The sequence below is a fragment of the Euprymna scolopes genome, chromosome 31, assembly GCF_053919585.1.
Source record: "Euprymna scolopes isolate OS-2025 chromosome 31, ASM5391958v1, whole genome shotgun sequence".
Taxonomy (NCBI): Eukaryota; Metazoa; Mollusca; class Cephalopoda; order Sepiida; family Sepiolidae; genus Euprymna; species Euprymna scolopes.
The window spans coordinates 15,538,866-15,560,626 of NC_136512.1; the positions used below are offsets into that span (position 1 = coordinate 15,538,866).

Genomic DNA, 21,761 nt, shown 5'->3' on the forward strand with positions numbered 1-21,761 from the left:
AAAAATAAAACAAAAAAATATGTCGTTTTAAGCCAATGCAACAATACTTGTCATGTCGAAAATAGTAATATATTCAAAAATATGAAAATTCATCGGGTAGAACAACTGCTATTGTGTTTTTAGTAAGAAAAAAAAATGTCTATCATGGTCTAAAACAAAACGTCAGCCATTAAAGTGGCAAAAAGGGAGCTAGTTATATCCCCTGTATTCGCAAACATCAAGATGTTTACCTCTAGGGAAATACAAGCCTCCACTTCCATTTTCCATAAAAATTTTCACCTTAATATTTTCCTTTAAAATGACTACTTGTATATATTTTCAAGTATGCTGAAAACGAATATTTAAATTTTCCACAAATAAGGGGTTTCTGTAATTTGTTATGTTTTATGTAATTTTTTATGTTAACACTGGTGGCCATTGTTGTACGTGCAAGCACGCATATTTTTTGGCGCTTGTGTGAATAATAATTTCTATTACATTAAATAATTTATTCGTCCCCCGACAAAAGGAGGATGGACCTGTAAATTCACCCTTGTCCGTTTGTCTGTTCACACTTTTCCCAATAACTATGCCTTGGAATTTTTTGAAATTTTGCACAAACATTAAACATTATATGAGTAAAAAAGTAACAACGGAGTTTCCAGGAAAACTCTGGTTGGTTGCTCCTCTAGAGGTGCCTTTCGGGTTAAAATGGTTAAAATTGACACTTTTGTGCTTAAAAAACCTGATGCCTTGGATTTTTATAAAACTTTCTGAATAATTGTGACTAACTGATTTCTATATAATTTTGTTTGTCTATACTTCGCGATAACCCTTGGGTGTGCCCCAGGGGCTCTTTTAGGGCTAATAAAAACACTTGATTTTTGGGACTATTTTACCATATTTGTCCACAATTTTCTGTGTATGTCTATTTAGCAGTTTTGCATGGTACTGAACTCCAATTTAAATATGTTAAGGCCTTGGGGACTTTTGGGGCTAAATGGTGGGGGTGGGAGAAGCAAATGATGGACTTAGTCATTTTTTTTTTTTTCTTTTTTTTTTTTGCATGGTGCAGAACTCAAATTTACATATATTCAGCCTGCACTATTTGTTTATTTTCACCAGGATTTGATGTCCCCTGGGGACTTTTTGGGCTAAATAGGGTGGGGGTGGGGGGAAATGCTGAACTTAGTCATTTTTTTAATGTCTCATTCACTGTGCACTCACGGGAGACCATGCATGCTTCACTTGTTATTGATGTCTTCATAAAGTGAAATATATATTTATATGTTTGTATATGTTGAATTCACTTCTGTATTAATCAAGCAAAAAAATACCATACCCATAAAGAAAGAAAGAAGAAATGTTTAAGTTAATACTATTTATTGCTTATACCCGCCCTGGGATGGGTGTATATATATATATATATATATATATATATATATATATATATATATATATTTATTTCTGTGGAAATATACTTTATTTCCTTATTTTAAAAATTCAAAATGGTATAATGGAAACATATTAAGGGTATTTACAGCTTCTCTTCAAATTTTCGGATTTTAATCATGTCAAATCACACTTTAATTCCTTTTGATGGATTGATTGTTGCTATTTCTTCTTCCTTTCTTTTGATAAGTTAAGGGCATAATAGATTCAATGATTGATATAATAATTGTGATTTATTTTGTGCTACGAAACAGATACAGTTAAGAATTGTAAATGTCAACTGAATTAAAGGAATAAATTATAAGATGGTCAACATCATGAATTTTGGAATATAGTTTTTTGTCATTTATTCACTATCTTGCTCTGTAATTACATTGAGTTCCTTAAATAAGAATTGGTATATATCAGAAAATATATTTCCACAGGAATATATATATATATATATATATATATATATATACACACACACACACACACATACACACCAATGCTTATTTAATAAGCTCAATGAAAAATGGCGTAATGAAAACATAAGGTATTTACAGCTTCTTTTCCAATTTTCGGATTTTTAATCATGTCAAAATGGACTTTGTTTCCTTTTGACGGATTGATTGTTGCTATTTCTTCTGATAACTTAACGGCATAATAGATTTACTGATTGATATAATAATTAAGTGATTGATTTTGTGCTACGAAACAGATACTTTCAAGAATTGTAAATGCCAACAGAATTTAAGGATTAAATTGTAAGATGGTTAACATCATGAACTTTGGAATATAGACTTTTGTTATTCATTTTATTTATTTATATATATATATATATATATATATATATATATATATATTATGTGTGTAAAAAGCAACTATTAACCAGCCTGACGTTTTAACCGACAATTTATCCAAAACAAAACATTAGCATGTCCAGTGTTGCAACCATGTAAATTTGTTTATACTAATAATAAAAAATCTTATAACTGCACGCCTGTGGAACTCTCTTTTGTTAGCCTGCTTTCCAGCTGACTATAATATGGTCGCCTTCAAGTCCAACGTAAACAAGTTCTGGTTACTGCAATATTGTCCCATTGACTACCATGCACGCATTAATCCTTATCTTTGAGTGGCCTTCAAGCCTTGATAAGTGGTGACTTCTTTGTAAAATATATATATATATATATATATATATATATATATATATATATAAACAGAGTCAAGAATTACATATATATACATAAACAGTCAAGAATTGTGAATGTCAATGTAATTTAAGGAATAAACTGTAAGATTATCAACATGAAATTTAGAATATAAACTTTTGGCATTTTTTGTTATAATATATCATATTTCCACAGAAATATATATATCGCTGGTACAACCTTGAAATATGTATATATAGTGTCGTAATAAATATTGTATCTTCAGCTCTCACATCCATGATTGATCACTTTATTGGATTTTTTTCATCATATAATATATACGAGGGGCTTGTAATAAGTAATGCCCCTGACCCACTTCCAGTTGTCTGATCTAGCTGAAATTTTGCATGTGCATTGATTTATATCTCTATGGGTTATTACAGCTCTGAACTAATTTTGGTTTCTGTTTTACAGGTGTTTGAACTGAGTCAGGTGTGAAATGGAGCCTGTTGAATGTCGAGCAGTGATCCGGTTTTTGTATTTGAAAGGACGCACACCACAGGAGACTTTTGATGAAATGAAAGAAACTTATGGTGATAATGCGCCATCATATGACCTTGTGAAACGCTGGCATCGTGAATTCAAACATGGCCGGAAGTCTGTGGAAACAGCTCTCAGATCTGGTCCCCCCCCACCTTCTGCCATTGATGAGGTATCTGTCCGTCAAGTTGAGGCTGCCATTTTGGAAGATCGGCGCATTACTATTCGACAAATAGCCCAAGATGTCAAGATTAGTACAGAGTCTGTGGAAACTATCGTTTATGACCATTTGCATATGCATAAGGTGTCTGCCAGATGGATTCCCAGGTTGCTCATACCATTCCAGAAGCGAGAACGCGTCGAGTGCTCGAGGATGAATTTGGAGATGTGCCAAAAAGATGAGTCAGTTTTTCAAAAGACTGATTACACAGGATGAAACCTGGGTCCATCACTATGATCCAGAGACCAAAGCCCAGTTAATGCAGTGGAAGCACTTGAACTCACCACCTCCAAAGAAGGCAAGGGTGCAGCCCTCCGCTGGCAAGGTCATGCTCACAGTCTTCTGGGACCAGGACGGAGTAGTGATGACAGATTTCCTGGCAAAGGGTACCACAATTACAGGAGCCTATTATGCTTCACTTTTGAGGAAATTAAGGGAAGCTATCAAAATAAAGAGGCAGGGTAAGGTCAGCAAAGGTACCCTCCTCCTGCAGGACAACGCTCCGGTCCACAACTTGCATGTCGTCAGATCAGAAGCACGGGCGTGTGGTTATGAAATCCTTCCCCATCCCCCTTACTCTCCTGACCTTGCACCCTCTGACTTTCACCTCTTCCCAGCCATGAAGTTGTTTTTGAAAGGAAAGCGTTTCTCAGATGATGCAGCCTTAATTTCTGAAGTCACGTTGTGGTTGGAGGACCAACCTGGGGTGTTCTACAAAAATGGTCTCCAGAGCTGCATCAAACGATGGGAGAAATGCATAACTCTGGGTGGTTCCTATGTAGAGAAAGACTAATAACCGTGCCAAGTTTTGTGTCTCTACTGCTATGGGAAGTGGGTCAGGGGCATTACTTATTGCACGCCCCTCGTATATATATATATAAAGACCCCATCTACAAAATAAGGTTTTCCTTTTCTTTGTTTTCCTTCTCTGATGCTATCACCTGATAGGCTAAAACGGAAGTTTTGCTGCTAGTGTGAGTAAAATCTTCTGTTGCAGGTTCCTATCTGAAAAGAACTTTTGCCAGGATCAGTTGCTTAACGTGACGAATAACAGGTGGCTATAGTCCGTACAAAGTCCTGTGTATTGTGAAGACCAAGTTCTTTCAAACTGATGCTCATTTGATGTGGTTCTGCTATATGTCGCATAACACTGCCTCACATCTTTGAAAATGGACTTTTTTTTTATGAAAACTCAAAACAAGGCATGAAGTCACTTGATGTAAAGCACTAAAAAAAATATCACATCAAGGTCACAAAAACTAGCCAACGATAAATGTTATATGGATAGATTCCGACTAAGAAAACAGCAATTCTTCCTCCTTTGTCAGAAATATTGTTCATTTGATGTGAGGACTAGAGGACAAAATAAGGAAAGCAAAAGTTACGAGATGAAAGTAAAGCCAGTGTTCACTTTCTACTCTCCTTATTCAGTTACCTATCTTGAGTTGCTGTGCACGATTGTCAAGCGTTGGGTGAAGAGGATGGCAGAAGGACTCAGCTCTGTGTTGCACTTCTGGAGATAACCCAAAAGTGACAAGAACTTCTACAACTTCATCAGTATGAAGTGCCCTTCTATCCAATCTGCCGGATTTCAACTTCATGGACTATTATATACGGAGCACAGTTGAGAAAGCCACCAATCATATCACTTATAACACCAAGGATGGTGCCAGGATTCAACTGATGTTCAAGTGTCTCTCAAAGTGTACAATGAAGGCTGTATGCTCCAGGACCTGCCTGGAGGCTGCGGTGGCCGCTCAAGTTGGCTTCTTCAAATAATCTGTATTCAACTTACAATCTTCTCAGAGGCGATTTGGATTTTTGAGAATAATAATTATTGGCCAATATATGATTTTTTTTCTTTCCTTTTCAGAAAATTGTCAAATTTGATATATCTATCTGTCAGTGTGTGTGTGTGTGTGTCTCTCTCTCTCTCTCTCTCTCTACACACACACACACACACTAGCAGGCCACCTGATGTTGCCTGGTCGTAAGATATGCTTAAATATGATATTTTAATTCATGCAGATTACGTATTATAGATACAATTCTCTATCGATTATTATATTGAGCCTAATATATAGTAGTGAGATCAAAACTAATATATATATATATATATATATATATATATATATATATATATATATAGTAATTTATAAAATATATATGGTGATTAAGCTACACTGAATATTCGGCGTTTCATCCACTCTAGGATTCCTCAGGCTTATGCGCATAAGCCTGAGGAATCCTAGAGTGGATGAAACGCCGAATATTCAGTGTAGCTTAATCGCCATATATATTTTATAAATTACTAACTAGCTCTACCTACGTATTGAGCACTTTTGAAGTAAATACTTAAAGTTTACGCATAAATCTATACTTTCGTATATTAATTTTATGTGAGTAAATGAAGTAGTTATATATATATATATATAAAATGAAAATTACAATTAAATTTACCAAAATGATCCAAGATGGTAAAATTAAAGTATATTATAAATATTAAAGAATTAATATTTATAAAGTTATCTCAGCCAGATGTAAAAGCTCGATAAAACCAAATAGGAAATAGAGCTTATAATACGAGCAAACAGTTAATAAAACATGTTAAAAAACACTTTGAAATGAGTTAAAAACATATTTAATCTGAAAAGGAGACACTAGATAAGTAGATAGTCCTTAATCCGCGGAGTTTCAAAGAAATACTTTCCTTCTCATCAGAGGGTAGGAATTAGCAAAATGCGGGATCGGATTTTGCATGCAAAAGTATTTGATGAAACAACAAGTAAGTCAAAGATCTTACTTGAAAACCAAAAAAGTGAGGCAGAGGGAATAATATTAGCTATGGAATTAATGTATGAGCATGACCCTTGTGACGTAAAGAAAATAGTTTTTTGTGACATAACAAACATTTCTATGAAAGTATATTAAAATAAAAAAAGAACATAGATAGATTTCTATGAGTCGTTCTGTTTATAATGATTTATTTAAAAAAAAAAAACTTACAGCCATTGAATTATAAGTGGTTTGTGATATAGGTAAATGTGCACTGAACATATACCATAATACTTAAAGTTAAATTCAAATTTTGATATATCTTTTAATTTAAACGCAAAAAAACCCAAACAATTGGGACGCTGAAAATGTACACAGTAAAACAATACGTTTTATTGTCGCGTTGATTATTTATTTGTAATGCAAATTTAAAAATCATTTTCAGGGTTATTTATTTATGTTGGTAGTGTAGAAGAAAATGTATAAATGTTTTTTAAGAAAGGTGTATTAAAAAAAAAAAGGAAGGCGGTGGGTAAATCGCCATTGTAAAATGCTCTTATGGTTGTCAACAGGTTAAAGTAGATTTATCTGTAAGAAAATTGCATTAAAATAACTTAAATGTATTACGGAAATGAACAATGTAAAAAAATGCAGAAAGTATAAACAATTGTTTATTTGGATAATTTAAACACAAAAAAAAAACAATTGGGATGCTGAAAATGTACACAGTAAAACAGTTTTATTGTCACGTTGATTACTTGTTTGTAAGTATGTTTTTTTTTAATTTGCGTTACAAATAAATAATCAATGCGACAATACCATTAGACACATTGTGTGTTTCATGCTGTTTTGGAACTTGTTCTTGAATAGAAAATGAGACGTCTCTATGTATCAGTGATTGTAAACTTGGGATTAGCTCCAATTTCATTTTTTTTTCTCTTGCAATCAGGTAGCCACAGTATTTGCTAGTGATTTGGGTCTAAAGATCACAGTCGAAGATTTCAAATGTGTCCAGGCCAATGCGTTCATCCAGTCAGCCATCTTTCACGAATATACTGTCACAGAAGATCAGATAACCTTTAAGATAAATTTAAATGTCTTAATCGTAAGTATCAAGCTGACTTTTATTAGCAAATTTATAACTTTTTCTATTGCTCTATGTAAAGTTAAGTATACTCATCTCATACCTTGAAAAGTCCTTGAATTTTGATTTTTCCTTTAAAAAGGCCTTATTTCTATTATTACCTTGAAAAATTCTTGAAAATAAGGAAAATGTCTTCAAAATGTCTTGGAAGGCCTTGAAAATTGTATTCTTTATGTCCAATAAAAATTTTTGCTGAAATATCTATATATCTAGAAAAGTGAATATGGTTGTGTGTCTGTCTGTGTACATTTCCCTATGCAATAACTCTCTCAATTTTAAGTCTACAGGCTCGGAATTTGATATACAGGGTACTGAAATTTGGGAAAATCTTTGTGATCGGTTTTCGGCCAGAAATTTGGCTGTTATAAGGGGTCAAAGCAACGATTTGACCTTTGAGAACTCGACCAAACTCCTCCGACAATTTTGGGTCTAAACACTTGAAATTTTAGATATAGGTTTCTTGGACATGGATCTAACTTAATAACTTGATTTGACCCCAAAACAATAAATGTTAAGGGATCATGATAGGGGTTAAAAGTTAAAAAAAATTTTTTTAAAATTGACCTCTGCAGTCTCTACCAAATTACTCAGACAATTTCTGGTCTAAACATTTGAAATTTTACATAAAGGGTATTCAGAGATAGGGCAAGCTTTTTAATCGGTTTGAGTCAAAAATGTTTAGTTACCAATATATAAATGTATGTATGTATGTTTGCATGTCTGCCTAAAACTTTCGACAGAGGCGATAGATTTTACCAAACTCAGTATCGTTTTGAAGTTTGACCTTTCAGATGACAAATACCGAAAAATTGGTTAAAAACATTAATATCTTCACCTTCAATTGGGCACTTTTCTACAGGGGGAGGGGTCGCTTTTTTGCCGATATTTTTGAAAGTCATCGTCTCCTTTTGATTGTCTAGCCTTAATTTAAACATAAGTCACTTCCGGTTTGGTGGTGGTCGTAACAGTAAAGATGTCAGGTTTTTTCACATTCTTTTCCTCCTTCGCGGTACGGGTTCGAGCCTGCCTTCCTACTACCACTTTATTATTATTATTATTTTTTTTTTTGCTCAACAGACACATACAAACACCCGGGCAATGCCGGGCTGAAATGCTAGTTAAAAATAAAATCAAAATAAATCTACTTTTGCTTTCAATTATAATTATTATTTTTTTATTGTCGGGGGCAGGGAGTACTGTGGGCCACCATGAATATCTCCACCCCTCCCCTGTGCTCTAAAAAACTTTCCTTCTGCAGACGGGACTCTCCAATGGCAAGCGCCCCCCTACTCTCCGAATAAAAAACATTCCTATAACCTAAAATGGAGCTGGACAGTCCGAATAAAATAGACAAAATGGTAGCCATCTTGATTGAAAATTTAAAAGCCATAAAGAGAGTTAATATTTGAGATGAAATAAAAAGCATTTAAAACTAATTTAAAAAAAACACCAGAAAATGATGCAGGTAGGTTGTAAGGTAACTTTTATTTCTTGCATATTTGATTTTTATATCACTTTTTTGAATTACTATGGATTGTAAAAAAAAAAAAAAAAAATTTGTTTTGAAAACTTGAATTTTGTCTGGAGAAGGCCTTAAAAAACTTTAAAAAGCCTTGAAAATGGACATTGAAAATCTGTGTGAACCCTGTTCTATCTATCAATCAGTCTATCATTATATAAAATGAATTTGTTGGGTTGATTTTTATGAAATTTCACACAAATGTACTTTATGTGCCTGGCAGTGTTCTTAGATAGGTTTTGTATCAGAATGCCTGATAAGCATTGATAATTGAAAAAATCTGATGAAAGAAGAAACAAGCAATTTTTACCAAAGTTAACACCTTATACAGCCTAATATCACAAGTGCATTTAAAGTTTTAACAACGCACAAGCCAAAAGGCCCAACTTATAAAATCAGGTTCTTTAATATGACAGTTGTATAAAGGAAGTGAAAGTGCAGATGCCTCATTCTGACAAAGAAGGCTCTAAAGAATCAAACAAGATCCTACGTGCCAGAATGAGGCCAAGATGAACTTCAGTCTGAACTACAGACAGAAGTAAACTTTTCTAGCACATAATAATAGAATAGGCAATCTTCTATCTTGGTATTTTCAGCGAATTGTCTTTGGACATCTTTGATGTGGCTCTCAAGCCCTATCCAGGAACGGCAATCTCTGTCGCATGGGCACAGGAAAGAGAATGGTGTACTGGGGTCAGAGGCCTTTTGGCAATGCTTTGTGTCGTATCCTGTTCTCCAGCATCAGGTTTCTATTGTCCTCTCCTCACTCTCCTCACTGCTGTACAGCAGTTTGCCAGGTGGTCATCTGCTAGCTGCTCCCAGCTGCCCAGATTGATGCCAGTCAGTTTCAGTTCGTGTTTGCATACGTCCTTGTAGCGGAGAGCCAGGTGACCTCTAGAGTGCTATCCTGTTGCCAGCTCGCCATACAAGATGCTCTTGAGGATATGGCCATCATCCATCAGGTGGACATAATAATATAATAATGATAATATTTAAGTTGGCATGATTTTATATCCTGGATCTAAAAAGTATGAGATTGTTGACTAACCCCCCCCCCCACACACACATGCGGTCCAGATCGTCTTGGAAGTGAAATAAAAAAGCAATAAGAAAATCGGCAAATTTATTGAACTCCCAAGACGGGATGGCACCCTGGCAGTTTTTATTTCTTCTGGGTTGCCAGAAGGTGATGAATTGAGAAGAGAAATGGATGTAGCCAGTTCCAGTGGTCAGCTAGGAGTGACTTAGAGCAAGGCCACAGAAGGTCACAATGAGTTGGCCAAAACGACTATGAAAATAAGGACAACAGTCTGCAAATAGATAAAATAAACACGCAAATTACTCATGTCAAAGGATGAAAAAAAAAAAAAAATAATATTATATAATGATAATATAATATTAGTAATATTTAAGTTTGCACGATTTTATATGCTGGATCTAAATAATGATATTGTTGACACCCCCCCACACACACACACGCATGCAGTCGGGATCGTCTGAGAATAATGAGGAAGTGAAATGAAAAAGCAATAAGGAATTCACCAGATTTATTGAACTCCCTAGAGTGCCCTGACAGTTTTTTTTATTTTATTTTATTTTTTTCTGGGTTACCAAATAGCGAGTAACTAAGAGAAATGGATATAGCCAGTTTCAGTGACTGAGAGCAAGATGAGACATTCAAGAGTAAATATAATTTAGGGGACCAACCATCAAGAGGAGTTCTGTTCGGGACCTGCAAAAAGTGCCTGGGCAGCCCCGTCAGCATTCTCTGGTCAGAGCGCCTCAGGTGATTAGCAATATTCTAACCTCTTCTCAAAGAAAGAAGCAAAGCCTGGTAAGGTGGACCTCCTAGAACTGCACAGAACTTAACTCTTACTGCAAAATCAACAGAGACTAGATCATTACAAGAATGGTCTAATCTCTATTGATTTTGGGGGGGCTGAGGATAAAAATCCCTAGCTGCTGCCCAACCCATCCTTTCTTCGGATCAAGTAAATAATAGATACCCTGTAGCAGACGACGCCACCTGGCAGTGACCGGCGCACATTTCAACTAACACCGGTGATTCGACAAGCACATGGCATCCGTTGTTTGTAAACACATCAAATAGCAAACATGCTCGAATATTCGCCAGCAATTTTTTTTTTTTTTTTTTTTTAATATATTTACAAAACTTTTGAAGATTTAAAAGAAAAAATATATATTTACAAAATATTTTTTTTAAGTAAGTAACAAAACGAACATATTTAAATAAAAGATATTTAAATAAATGGGTGTCTTTCTGTTTCGGATTTTTGCGACCAAGATTTTTTAAATCTCGATTGTTTATACTTGTGATTTTATTATGCATAAAAATTGCCTCGACCTAGAAGGATTTCTCTCCTTCACTGACCACCGACATACATCGCACTTTAAATAAATATTGAATTGTATTAAAAACGTACACAGAAAAAAAAAAAATGGCCAAAACAAAAACAAAAAAAAAAGAAAAATAATTAGGTGTTAAAGAATGAACCTTTTTTTATATAAGTTTTATTCAAATGGTCTTTATTTGAACTTAATGAACTGTTTTTTTGTTTTGTTCTGTTTTTTGTATTTATTAACTGTTTTATTCTTTTTGTCAAACAAAAATGGAACTTTTATAATGAAATATATATAGTATGGACTGTTTTTCAAACATCAAAATTTTAAATTAAAGTTTTATTTAAAAAAAAAAAAAAAAAGACGAGGTGTTTTTTCTTTTCGAGATATTTTTTTTCACCATTTATCACTTTGAAATTTTATTCAACAATGACATGATAAAAAAAAAACTTTTCGTTAAATATATTTTAAAAAAATTATAAAATATCTATAAAGTCTATTTTTTATGTCTGTAAAAGTTTGTTGAAAGTTCAAATAAAGTTTATAATTTAATTGAAAAAAAACCACCTCGTCTTTTTTTTTTTTTTTTTTTTAAATAAAACTAACTTTAATTTTAAAATTTGATGTTTGAAAAACAGTCCATAATATATGTCATTATAAAAATTCTATTTTTGTTTGATAAAAAGAATAAAACAGTTATTAAAAAGTTCTGTAAATATATTAAAAACGCACTCAGAAATACACCCATTTATTTAAATATCTTTTATTTTGAAAAAAATCTTGCTCGCGAATATTCGTCAAAATTTAATATTTAAAAATATTATTTTAAAAATATATTAATTGTCAATGAAGTTAATGTTTTAAAGAATTATTAAATAAATATTGAATTGTCTTAAGAACGCACACAGACTCCCCCCCCCCCGCCCCCAAAAAAAACACGGTACATAAAAATCAAGCTTGGTTGCAAAAATCCGAAACAGAAAGACACCCATTTATTTAAATATCTTTTATTTAAATACGTTCGTTTTGTTACTTACTTAAAAAAAAAAGTTTTGTAAATATATATTTTTTTCTTTTAAATATTCAAAAGTTTTGTAAATATATTTAAAAAAAAAAAAATTGCTGGCGAATGTTCGAACATGTTTGCTATTTGACGTGTTTACAAACAACGGACGCCATGTGCGTGTGCCAATGTCAAGGTCGAATCACCGGTGTTAGTTGAAATGTGTGCCGGTCGCCGCCAGGCAGCGGCGTCTGCTACAGGGTATCTATTCTTTACTTGATCCCTTTCTTCTTCTCTGCAACCTCTCTCACAGTTGTGGTGTTGCTAGTCTCAGTCTTTTTTTTATAAATACTATTATGACATGTTTTCTTCAGAATTGTCTGATATATTCCCTGCTTCCTTCATTCCAGCTCATTTAACTTGTTCAGTCTAGTGGTCTTCATCAATTCGATGTTTTCACACCTTGTAATACAGCTTCCTATTCCACTGCCTTCTTTTCAAGAACTGGAAGTTTATAGAACTCTCTTTCTGATGATTGTTTTCCTCCTATCTTGGTCTTTTTTAAGATTAAAACCAATAGGCATCTCCCATCTTTGCCATAATCATCTTTTGTTCCTATTAGCTCCTTACATCAAGTGGCTTCACACCTTGTCTGGAGCGATTTCCATCTATAATATAAATTTCACCTGTTGCAATATTTTTGATTCATAATGGAGTATGATCCCACACAGTCGGGCAATTCTATTTATAAACGATGCTGCTAGGAACTGACAAATCAAATTAATTCACGTTCTGCTACCGACCAATCAGAAACCAGAATTACTCCATAAATATTAAACCTTTTCTGTAGCAATTTCGCATGTTTTTTCCGTTTCGACACAGTAAGAATCTTTTACTCTGTGGAACTGTCTACTGCAAACCAGTCACCACTCAGGACTTGTGTGGAACAACGCACCATCGGAAACTGTTCTGAAACTAAACATGGCTTACACTTCTAGAGGTTATGGGCCCAGCGTCATCTTTATTTTGATGGATCCGAATCAAAATTCAAATTGTGGCAAGTTAAATTTCTAGGATCTTCCACTGCTTGTAGTAATAATAAAATAATAAATATTTATTAATTTAAATTTCCATTAAGACTAAAATCTCTACCTCTCAGTCACCTCAAGACTTGTTTAGAACAACGAACCATTGGAAACTGTTCTGTCTACTGCAAACCAGTCACCTCTCAAGACTTGTTTAGAACAACGAACCATCGGAAACTGTTCTGTCTACTGCAAACCAGTCACCTCTCAAGACTTGTTTAGAACAATGAACTACCAGAAACTGTTCTGAAACTAAACATGGCTTACATTTCTAGAGGTTATGTGCCCAGCGTATGTCTTTATTTCGATGGATCCGAATCAAAATTCGAATTTTGGCAAGTCAAATTTCTAGGATATCTACGAATCCAAAAGCTACACAAAGTACTTCAAACACAACCTAAAAACAGAAACGACCCCGACTTCATTGAAAAGAACACAACTGTCTTTGCGGAATTAATACAGTGTTTAGATGACCAAAGTCTATCACTGGTAATGAAAGAAGCTCTGGACGATGGCTGCAAAGCATTGAACATATTGAGAGAGCATTATTTATCGAAAGGAAAACCCAAAATTATTTCTTTATACACTAAACTGACCTCTCTAAAACGAATGGAAGCCGAAACTATTACTGATTATATTATAAGAGCCGAAACCACTGCAAATTCTTTAAAAATGTCTGGTGAAGTTATAAGTGACAGTCTGTTAATTTTCATGGTCCTTAAGGGATTACCGAGTGATTTCAAGCCATTTACCACTGTGATAACCCAGAAAGAAAAACCCATGACTTTTAGCCAATTCAAGGTAGCACTCAGAAGTTACAAGGAAACTGAAAAAATGATTGCAGAAAAAAACGAATCTACAAATATCATGAAATTTAAAAATACACACATGAAAACACTAAAATTAAATTATACCCATGCCAGGAATAAAAACCGCAACTTTGCCAAAAACAATTTTTCTCCTAAGAAAAGTACAAAAATTATTTGCTATAATTGTGGACGACCCAATCACAAGAGTTTCCAATGTAGATACAAGACTCAAAATGGCGACTCCGTTAAAAATATGGAGAGCTCTGTTAGCGAACATACATTTTTATTTTTGTGTACGTTTAATGCTTCAACAAACAATAATAATTTTCTTGTCGATTGTGGTGCCACAGCACATGTTATTACAAAGGATTTTATCAATTTTGATCCCAACTTTAAGCCACAAAATCATTTTGTAAAATTAGCTGACAGGAGTCGAGTAAATGGTATCGTTTTGAAAAGAGGCGATGCTAAAATCTCGCTAAGGAACAATAAAGGTAAACTATGTTTCTGTATTCTAGAAAATGCTCTTCTAATCCCAAAATTCAAACAAAATATATTTTCTGTACAAGCTGCCACTAAACAAGGTGCAAATATAAACTTTAGCCCCAATAAATCAAAACTGGTGTACCCGAATGGAACTGTATTCGACATTAAAGAAAATGGAAGACTATATTATTTAAATAGCGTAGTCCCATCGAAAACTGCCTGCCATGATCTACAGACATAGCATAAAATTCTTGGACATTGCAATATTCCTGATATCAAAAAGTTGTCGACTGTAGTTGATGGAATGAAAATACAAACATCAAAAAACTTCAACTGCAACGTCTGTACGCAAGTAAATTGAATATTAAAGCCGACATAGGTATATTTCTTGGATACGATAAAAACAGTCGAGCTAATTTAGTATTTTTTCCAGAGAAAAATAAAATAAAAAGAATCCGATGTGTAAAATTCACAGACATGTTTAATTTTACAGACAAAAACCCGTCATATGAAGATGAAATTATATTCCCTCAAATAATTAAAACAAACGAAGACAATAAAAATGACGGAGACGAGAGTATCCATGATGATGATGATGATAAAGGCGAAAGATATCCCAAAAGAAATAGAAGGTGACCCGATTTTTTTGTGGTCAACAATATAAAAGATTATCAAATCGACTATTCCTATTCAATGGAAAATGCGCCAAAAAGCTTTAACGAAGCAATTAATTCAGAACATTCTAATGAATGGAAAATTGCCATGAAAAAAGAAATAGATGCCTTAACCGAAAATGATACCTATACGGTAGTGCCTTTCCCAAAAGATAAACATGTTATTTCTACAAGATGGGTCTTTAGAAAAAAGACTACAGCATCAGGTGTAGAACAGTACAAAGCTAGATTTGTTGCTAAAGGGTACTCTCAGATTTACGGTATAGAATATTTTTCTACATTTTCACCGACCACAAACCTAACGACAATCAGAATTTTACTGCAAATCGCATCGCAATATGACCTAAACATCCATCAAATGGACGTAAAAAATGCTTATTTGAATGCCCCAATAGACTGTGAAATTTATATTACCCCTCCATGAAAAATAAAAATAGCGTGTGGCGACTTAACAAGTCATTATATGGTCTAAAACAGAGTGCTCAGTGTTGGAACACAGTATTTCATGATTATATTATTAAACAACAATTTAGACAATGCGCTATAGACCCCTGTTTATATACCCGACACAAAGACGATAAACTACTGATTTTGGTTTTGTGGGTCGATGATATTTTAATCGCATCAAATTGTGACATAATGTTAACCGATGTTAAGAACAAATTAAGTAAAAGATTCAAAATGACCAATCTTGGCAAAATATCCTGGTTTTTGGGGATAGAATTTACTCAAAGCAAACGACTTGTTACGATGAATCAATCGAGATACATCGACAAAATACTGTTAAAATTTGGAATGGGAAAGTGCAAGAAACGCTCTACACCAGTCAAAAATGATATTAATAAAAATATACACACAGAATCTGAAATAATAAATAATACCGCAAAATTATAGGTTGTCTTGTATATTTAATGACTGCGACCAGACCCAACATATGTTATACAGTAACAAAACTGTCACAAAAATTATCACAACCGACAATGAAGGATTTAAACAGAGCTAAACAAGTCCTGCGTTATTTAAAAGGAATTAAAGAACAGAAGTTAGTATTTAGAAAATCAAGAAATCCCCTAAAATTAGAAGGGTTTTCGGATTCAGATTGGGGAAATGACGAAAATCAAAAAAGTGTATCTGGATATTGTTTCAGACTCTCAAAAATTGGGCCTATTATTTCATAGAAATCTAAAAAGCAACAGATTGTATCTCTCTCTACGTGTGAAGCAGAATTTATCGCGATCACACATGACCCAGGAAGCACTCTACCTTAAAAATATCCTAAAGACTATTTTAGAGCCAGAATTAACTAAAAGCCCCATAGTAATTGTGGTAATCAAGCCAGTATAGTCTTAGCACAGAACACGATAATCAACCAAAGATCTAAGCATATAGATAAAATACCATTTCATAAAAAACGAGGTGAAAAAGGAATCCATTATTTTGAATTACATATCATCAGAACAAAATGTCACTGATGTATTCACAAAACCCGCAACAAGAATAAAGTTAAAGTGTTTTTTCTCAAATCTTGTTGGGGAATTCGACTGAATAAATTTTTTTTTTCACGGCCCTGTATGTATATACATTCCTATATATCAAAAAAAAAAAAAAAAAAGTCCTGGATAAGATGTTAAACTGTATCCATTTTATTTGTATTAACACTTTAACCTACTAATGCGTAACTAATACTTTTGCTGAAATAAAATTAAAAAAAAAGTCACTTTTTTAAAAACCTCTTTGTAATTTTACTTTTCGACAAAATACTTTTTGCATGCTTATTTTAAGGCGCGCAGAAATTGCAATTGACTTTTATTTATTTTTTTTGTGCACATTAGTTTTCTTTCTTATTTTTCAAAAATGTCCTATTTTTTTTGCATTGTTTTAATTAACAAAAAACAAAAAAAAAAAAAAAACACTCTTTAAACAGGTACATATTGCATGTATGTTTATTTTTATGTATATTTATTTATATGTATGTGTTTTTTCTTTTCTTTTTTTTACAAAACTGCATAATCAAATTTAAGAAATGGCTTCTTTTTCACATACCCACATTTTTTAAAGGTTAAAATACCTTCCATTTCTTTTATTTCTCTTCTCTGTATACATATATATCTGTTTTGACATTTGAACACAATTAAAAATGGCATCTTTTTACATGCTAAAATTTTAAGATCCAAATGATTTCTAATTTTTGTTATGTATAATTGAATATAAAAATATATATATATTTATTTTTGAGCAGAACAAACACAAGGGACTTCCCCATTATAAAAAAAATAAGGAGGATGTTGCAATATTTTGGATTCATAATGGGGTATCCCACACAGTCGGACGATTCTATTTATAAACGATGCTGCTAGGAACTGACGAATCAAATTAATTCACGTTCTGCTACCGACCAATCAGAAACCAGAATTGCTCCATAAATATTAAAACTTTTCTATAGCAATTTCGCATGTTTTTTCCGTCTTGACACGGTAAGAATCTTTTGCTCTGTGGAACTGTCTACTGCAAACCAGTCACCACTCAGGACCTGTATAGAACAACGAACCATCGGAAACTGTTCTGAAACTAAACATGGCTTACACTTCTAGACACCCCATCACAAGTGTGTTTTTACGTTTGAGAAAATACATGCACATTTAAGATGTGTTTTTACAGTAATTGGGACAAAATAACAATTTTATAGTAAAATGTTTAGAGATTTATAAAGAATCAGAATCAGTAATTTAATACAGAATCAATAATTGTGTTGGAATCGGGGGGGGGGGAATCTTGGAATCGTCCCGTCACTAAATGAAACGCTTATCTTTTGGCGATTGCATTTTTTTCACTGACAATCTTCCAAAGCTCACTACTGAGTGAAAAATATCTTTTCAACTTTTTTTTAATAAAACGAACAAAGTTAAATTATTTAAACAATCCAAATTTAATAGAATATACTTTCTTTTTTTTTATGAAAGCTGTTTAAAAAAAAAACATCTGAAGAAATCAGAATGTTTATACCTTCAAGTATCAACATAAACTTTGTTGTATATTTAGAAATGATATACATACTCGTCACAGAACGATGATGTCATATTCTAAAACTAATGTGGGTTTGGCTAGTAACTTTTCAATTTGGCTAGTAAATGAAAATATTTAGTTGTCAAAGGTCAACTAATGATAAATTTGTCCATAGAGCCATGAACAAGTGTCTTCATGCCTTGTCTAAAGTGATTTCTATAAAATAAAATTTTTTGAAAGATTTACCGGATAATTTAGTTTCTGATTTTTTTTCTATTTTCTTTCTTTCTTTTTTTTTTTTTTTTTTTTTTTTTCAAACACTTAATTAAAAAATAATTTAATAAAAATGTTGCCACATGGACTTAAGGTCAGTTCTAAGGTATTTGTAGAATTAAGTTTTTATTTATTTATTTTTTTTTTGTAAGAAACAAATAAAATTAAACCATGTTTATTAAAAAGAAACCGACAAAAATCAGACAACAAATAATATGGTTTGTTAATTTACCCTATTTTCCACAAAGAAAATTAAATTTTATGATTTAGCAAAAAGGGACTGGCTTGTGCCACCATCTTGCAAAAATAAACAAAAAAAACAAGAGCAGATAAGTACACTATAATACAAACTTGCAAGATCAGCTTTGTAATGCTACCGATTTCACATTAATTGCTTTATATCATAAAAAAGTCTTCTTTTTTTTTATAAAAATAGAACTACTTGATCAATTTTTGCGATTTTTGAAATATGCCATTTTCATTCCATGATGGATGCATAAATCAAAGATTTTTCTGTATTTTTTTTTTTTTTTTTAGGTGAATAAGAACTAAAAACAGTATCTTATCTCAGAAATATTGTCCAACATTATACAACGCTTGTCGGATGAATGGATTCTTTAATCTTAACATCAGTTCAATCAGTGGAGGCGTGAGATGAGGAGGGTTGATGGATGAACTAACCTTGTGGGGGTGGGGGGGTTGTGTGTGTGTGTGTGTGTGGCGGGAGGGGGCGAGATGTATTTATTGAGTCACAAGAGTATGCTGAAGTGCATGCGGTTGAAATGCATGTGAGTGGGCGGATATAATTGATGTGATTAGATCAATTGTAACAAATCAATTTATTTTCCAATGATCAAACCGAGCAATAACCATGGCAACGGTTATCTTAACATCCGGGTGTGCAGAGGAAGAGGGGGGGGGGGGTTCTTTGGTGCAAATTCTTGTGTACGCGTTGGCATGTGTAATGCATTTAACAAGTGCATACATGTGTGAATTTTGTGCCATGTGCATTATATATGTGTGTGTCTAGCAAGGGTACCAGGAGATGCCCAGGAGTGAAATATAGTTATTGATCTCTAAACGATTGGCTGAACACTTGGCATTTTTTTTTTTTTTTTTACTTGGTGTCACCACTTATCAAGGTCAGAAGGCCACTCGAGGATAAGGGTTAATGAATGTAAGGTGGTAGTGTCGTAATCATTAATGGTGTAAATTGAGTAAAATTTGATTATTCATGGGGATGGCTCAACAAGAGTTGTATTCAACCGTGAAGCAGGCCAGCGGAACAATGTTCCACAGGTGAGCAGTTCTGGGAAAGAAGCTTTGTTCATGGAATTTGTGTTTAGATTTAGGCACAGATAGAGAGGGGGGGGGAAACTGTTGACGGTTGTTGTAGCAGCTAGACGATTCTAGATAATTCTTCATTTAGAGAGTGGGGGAAATCATATATCGTGGTTGTAGTAAGTTCCAGATATTGAAATTCAGATATGTTACAAAATGAACTATATTAAATAAAAAAAATGTAATTTGGTGCTTGTGCAGCACTTATATTAAAAAAAAAAAAAAAAAAAAAAAAAGAAATCTGTATAATGTATGTAAATGAGACGAAGCAAAAATAAAAATAACAAAAATTATCTAAATTGATTGAGTAGTTTTATTTTTAAATAAAAAAAAAAATCAAATTTTATGAATATCTGAAGAGTGACTATTTCACCTGCCAATTTGCAAAAATTTCAAGAAACGAAGGGAGATAACTCAACAATAATTCATACTTACTAAATTTTTGTTGCAATGATCACAAATTCCTATAAATCGCATGAAAATTTTCTTTACAAATAAAGAAAATCATTATAATGTATGTACTCGTGACAGAAAGAAAATATCGTACACCAAAAATCATGTAAGTTAAGCAGTTTTACTTTTATAAAGAAAATAATTGGTGCATGTTCAAAATTTGCCCTATATTAAAAAAGAAAAATTTGTATGGTGCCTGTAAATATGACAAAGCGAAAATAACATATTCCAAAAATCATATTAATTGATCAAGTTGTTTTATTTTTGGTCCCTCAACAAAGGAAGAATTGGACCTGGTAATTCACTCCCATTTGTCCATTCGCAATAACCATGTCTTGGATTTTTTAAAAAAATTTGTATGAACATTAGTCATGGTGAAAGTAAATTTTTCACTCATAGAGGGGACCTGTCATGCTTGGCTTGTTAAATAAGATAAACAAATTTGATGGCTAATCTACAATCGATGATCTCTTGACACCATTTTGAAAGCAATCTGAAGGAACCAGGAAAATAATTCCAAATCGAAATTTTCAAAAGCCATTCTTAACATGGATATGGAGGAAAGAAGGGAAGTTAAAAAAAAAAAAACTCAAATTCACTTAAAAATTATTTTGGTTATAAAAATAAAAACTATTTGATTAATTTATGTGATTTTTTTTTATGTACAATTTTTTCTTTTTGTCATGGGCAGGTGCATCATACAGATTTTTTAAAATTTTTTTTTTTTTTCATGGGGTGGGTAGGGGGATTCTGGAAAAGCGCCTATAATTTAAATTCAGATAGCTGCTTTTTATGGTGAGGACTCATATTAGCTCGAATGTTTCCGATTGCGATTTATGGAACAAATCAAAAATGGTTGAAGCAATTTATGATTTGAAATCCAGGGCAAAACAAATAATTTAAAAAGGAAGATGCAATTAAAGTACACAAAAACTGGTTAAATTAAGGTTTTTAAAAAATAAAAAATCCACTTCACAAAAAAATTGAAAAAAAAAATGGTTATATTAGATATTTTTAAATTAGGGTTTTTAAAAAATAAACAATTCCACTTCATAAAAAAATTGAAAATAAAATAGTTATATTATATATTTTTAAATTAGAGGTTTCAAAAAATAAAAAATTCCACTTCAAAACAATTGAAAAAATGGTTATATTATATATTTTTAAATTAGAATTTTTAAAAATTAAAAAATTCCACTTCACAAAAATATTGAAAAAAATCGTGTTATATTATCGATTTTTAAGAGTTTCTTATCTACTTATCTAGCTGGGAGTGTTCTCTAACTTTAACTTTTATTTAACTTCTTTTGTTTATGGGCCGTATTTATCAAGCTGTGGATGTGGGAATTACATATAACACAAATACATAAACATGACTGCTACTTTCTTTGTGGAGGACTCTTTATCGATCATCTTGGGTTGATTCTGCCAACCGAAGACAAACACATGCCAAACAAACACAAGACAATGATTGTTTTTTTTTATAGATACATTTTATTCCACTCCACAGG

At 32.7% G+C, this 21,761-nt stretch overlaps 1 protein-coding gene across 2 annotated transcripts in view; it reads left to right on the top strand.

Annotated features, from left to right (window-relative positions):
• Window positions 1-21,761, top strand: part of LOC145255647 (cell cycle checkpoint protein RAD1-like) — a 67,943-nt gene that overhangs the window by 3,404 nt on the left and 42,778 nt on the right. For both annotated transcript variants that reach the window (XM_080114189.1, XM_080114188.1), the window contains exon 2: window positions 7,049-7,204. In XM_080114189.1, the coding sequence (XP_079970315.1) occupies window positions 7,049-7,204 (156 nt within the window). The remainder of the gene's footprint in view (window positions 1-7,048; window positions 7,205-21,761) is intronic.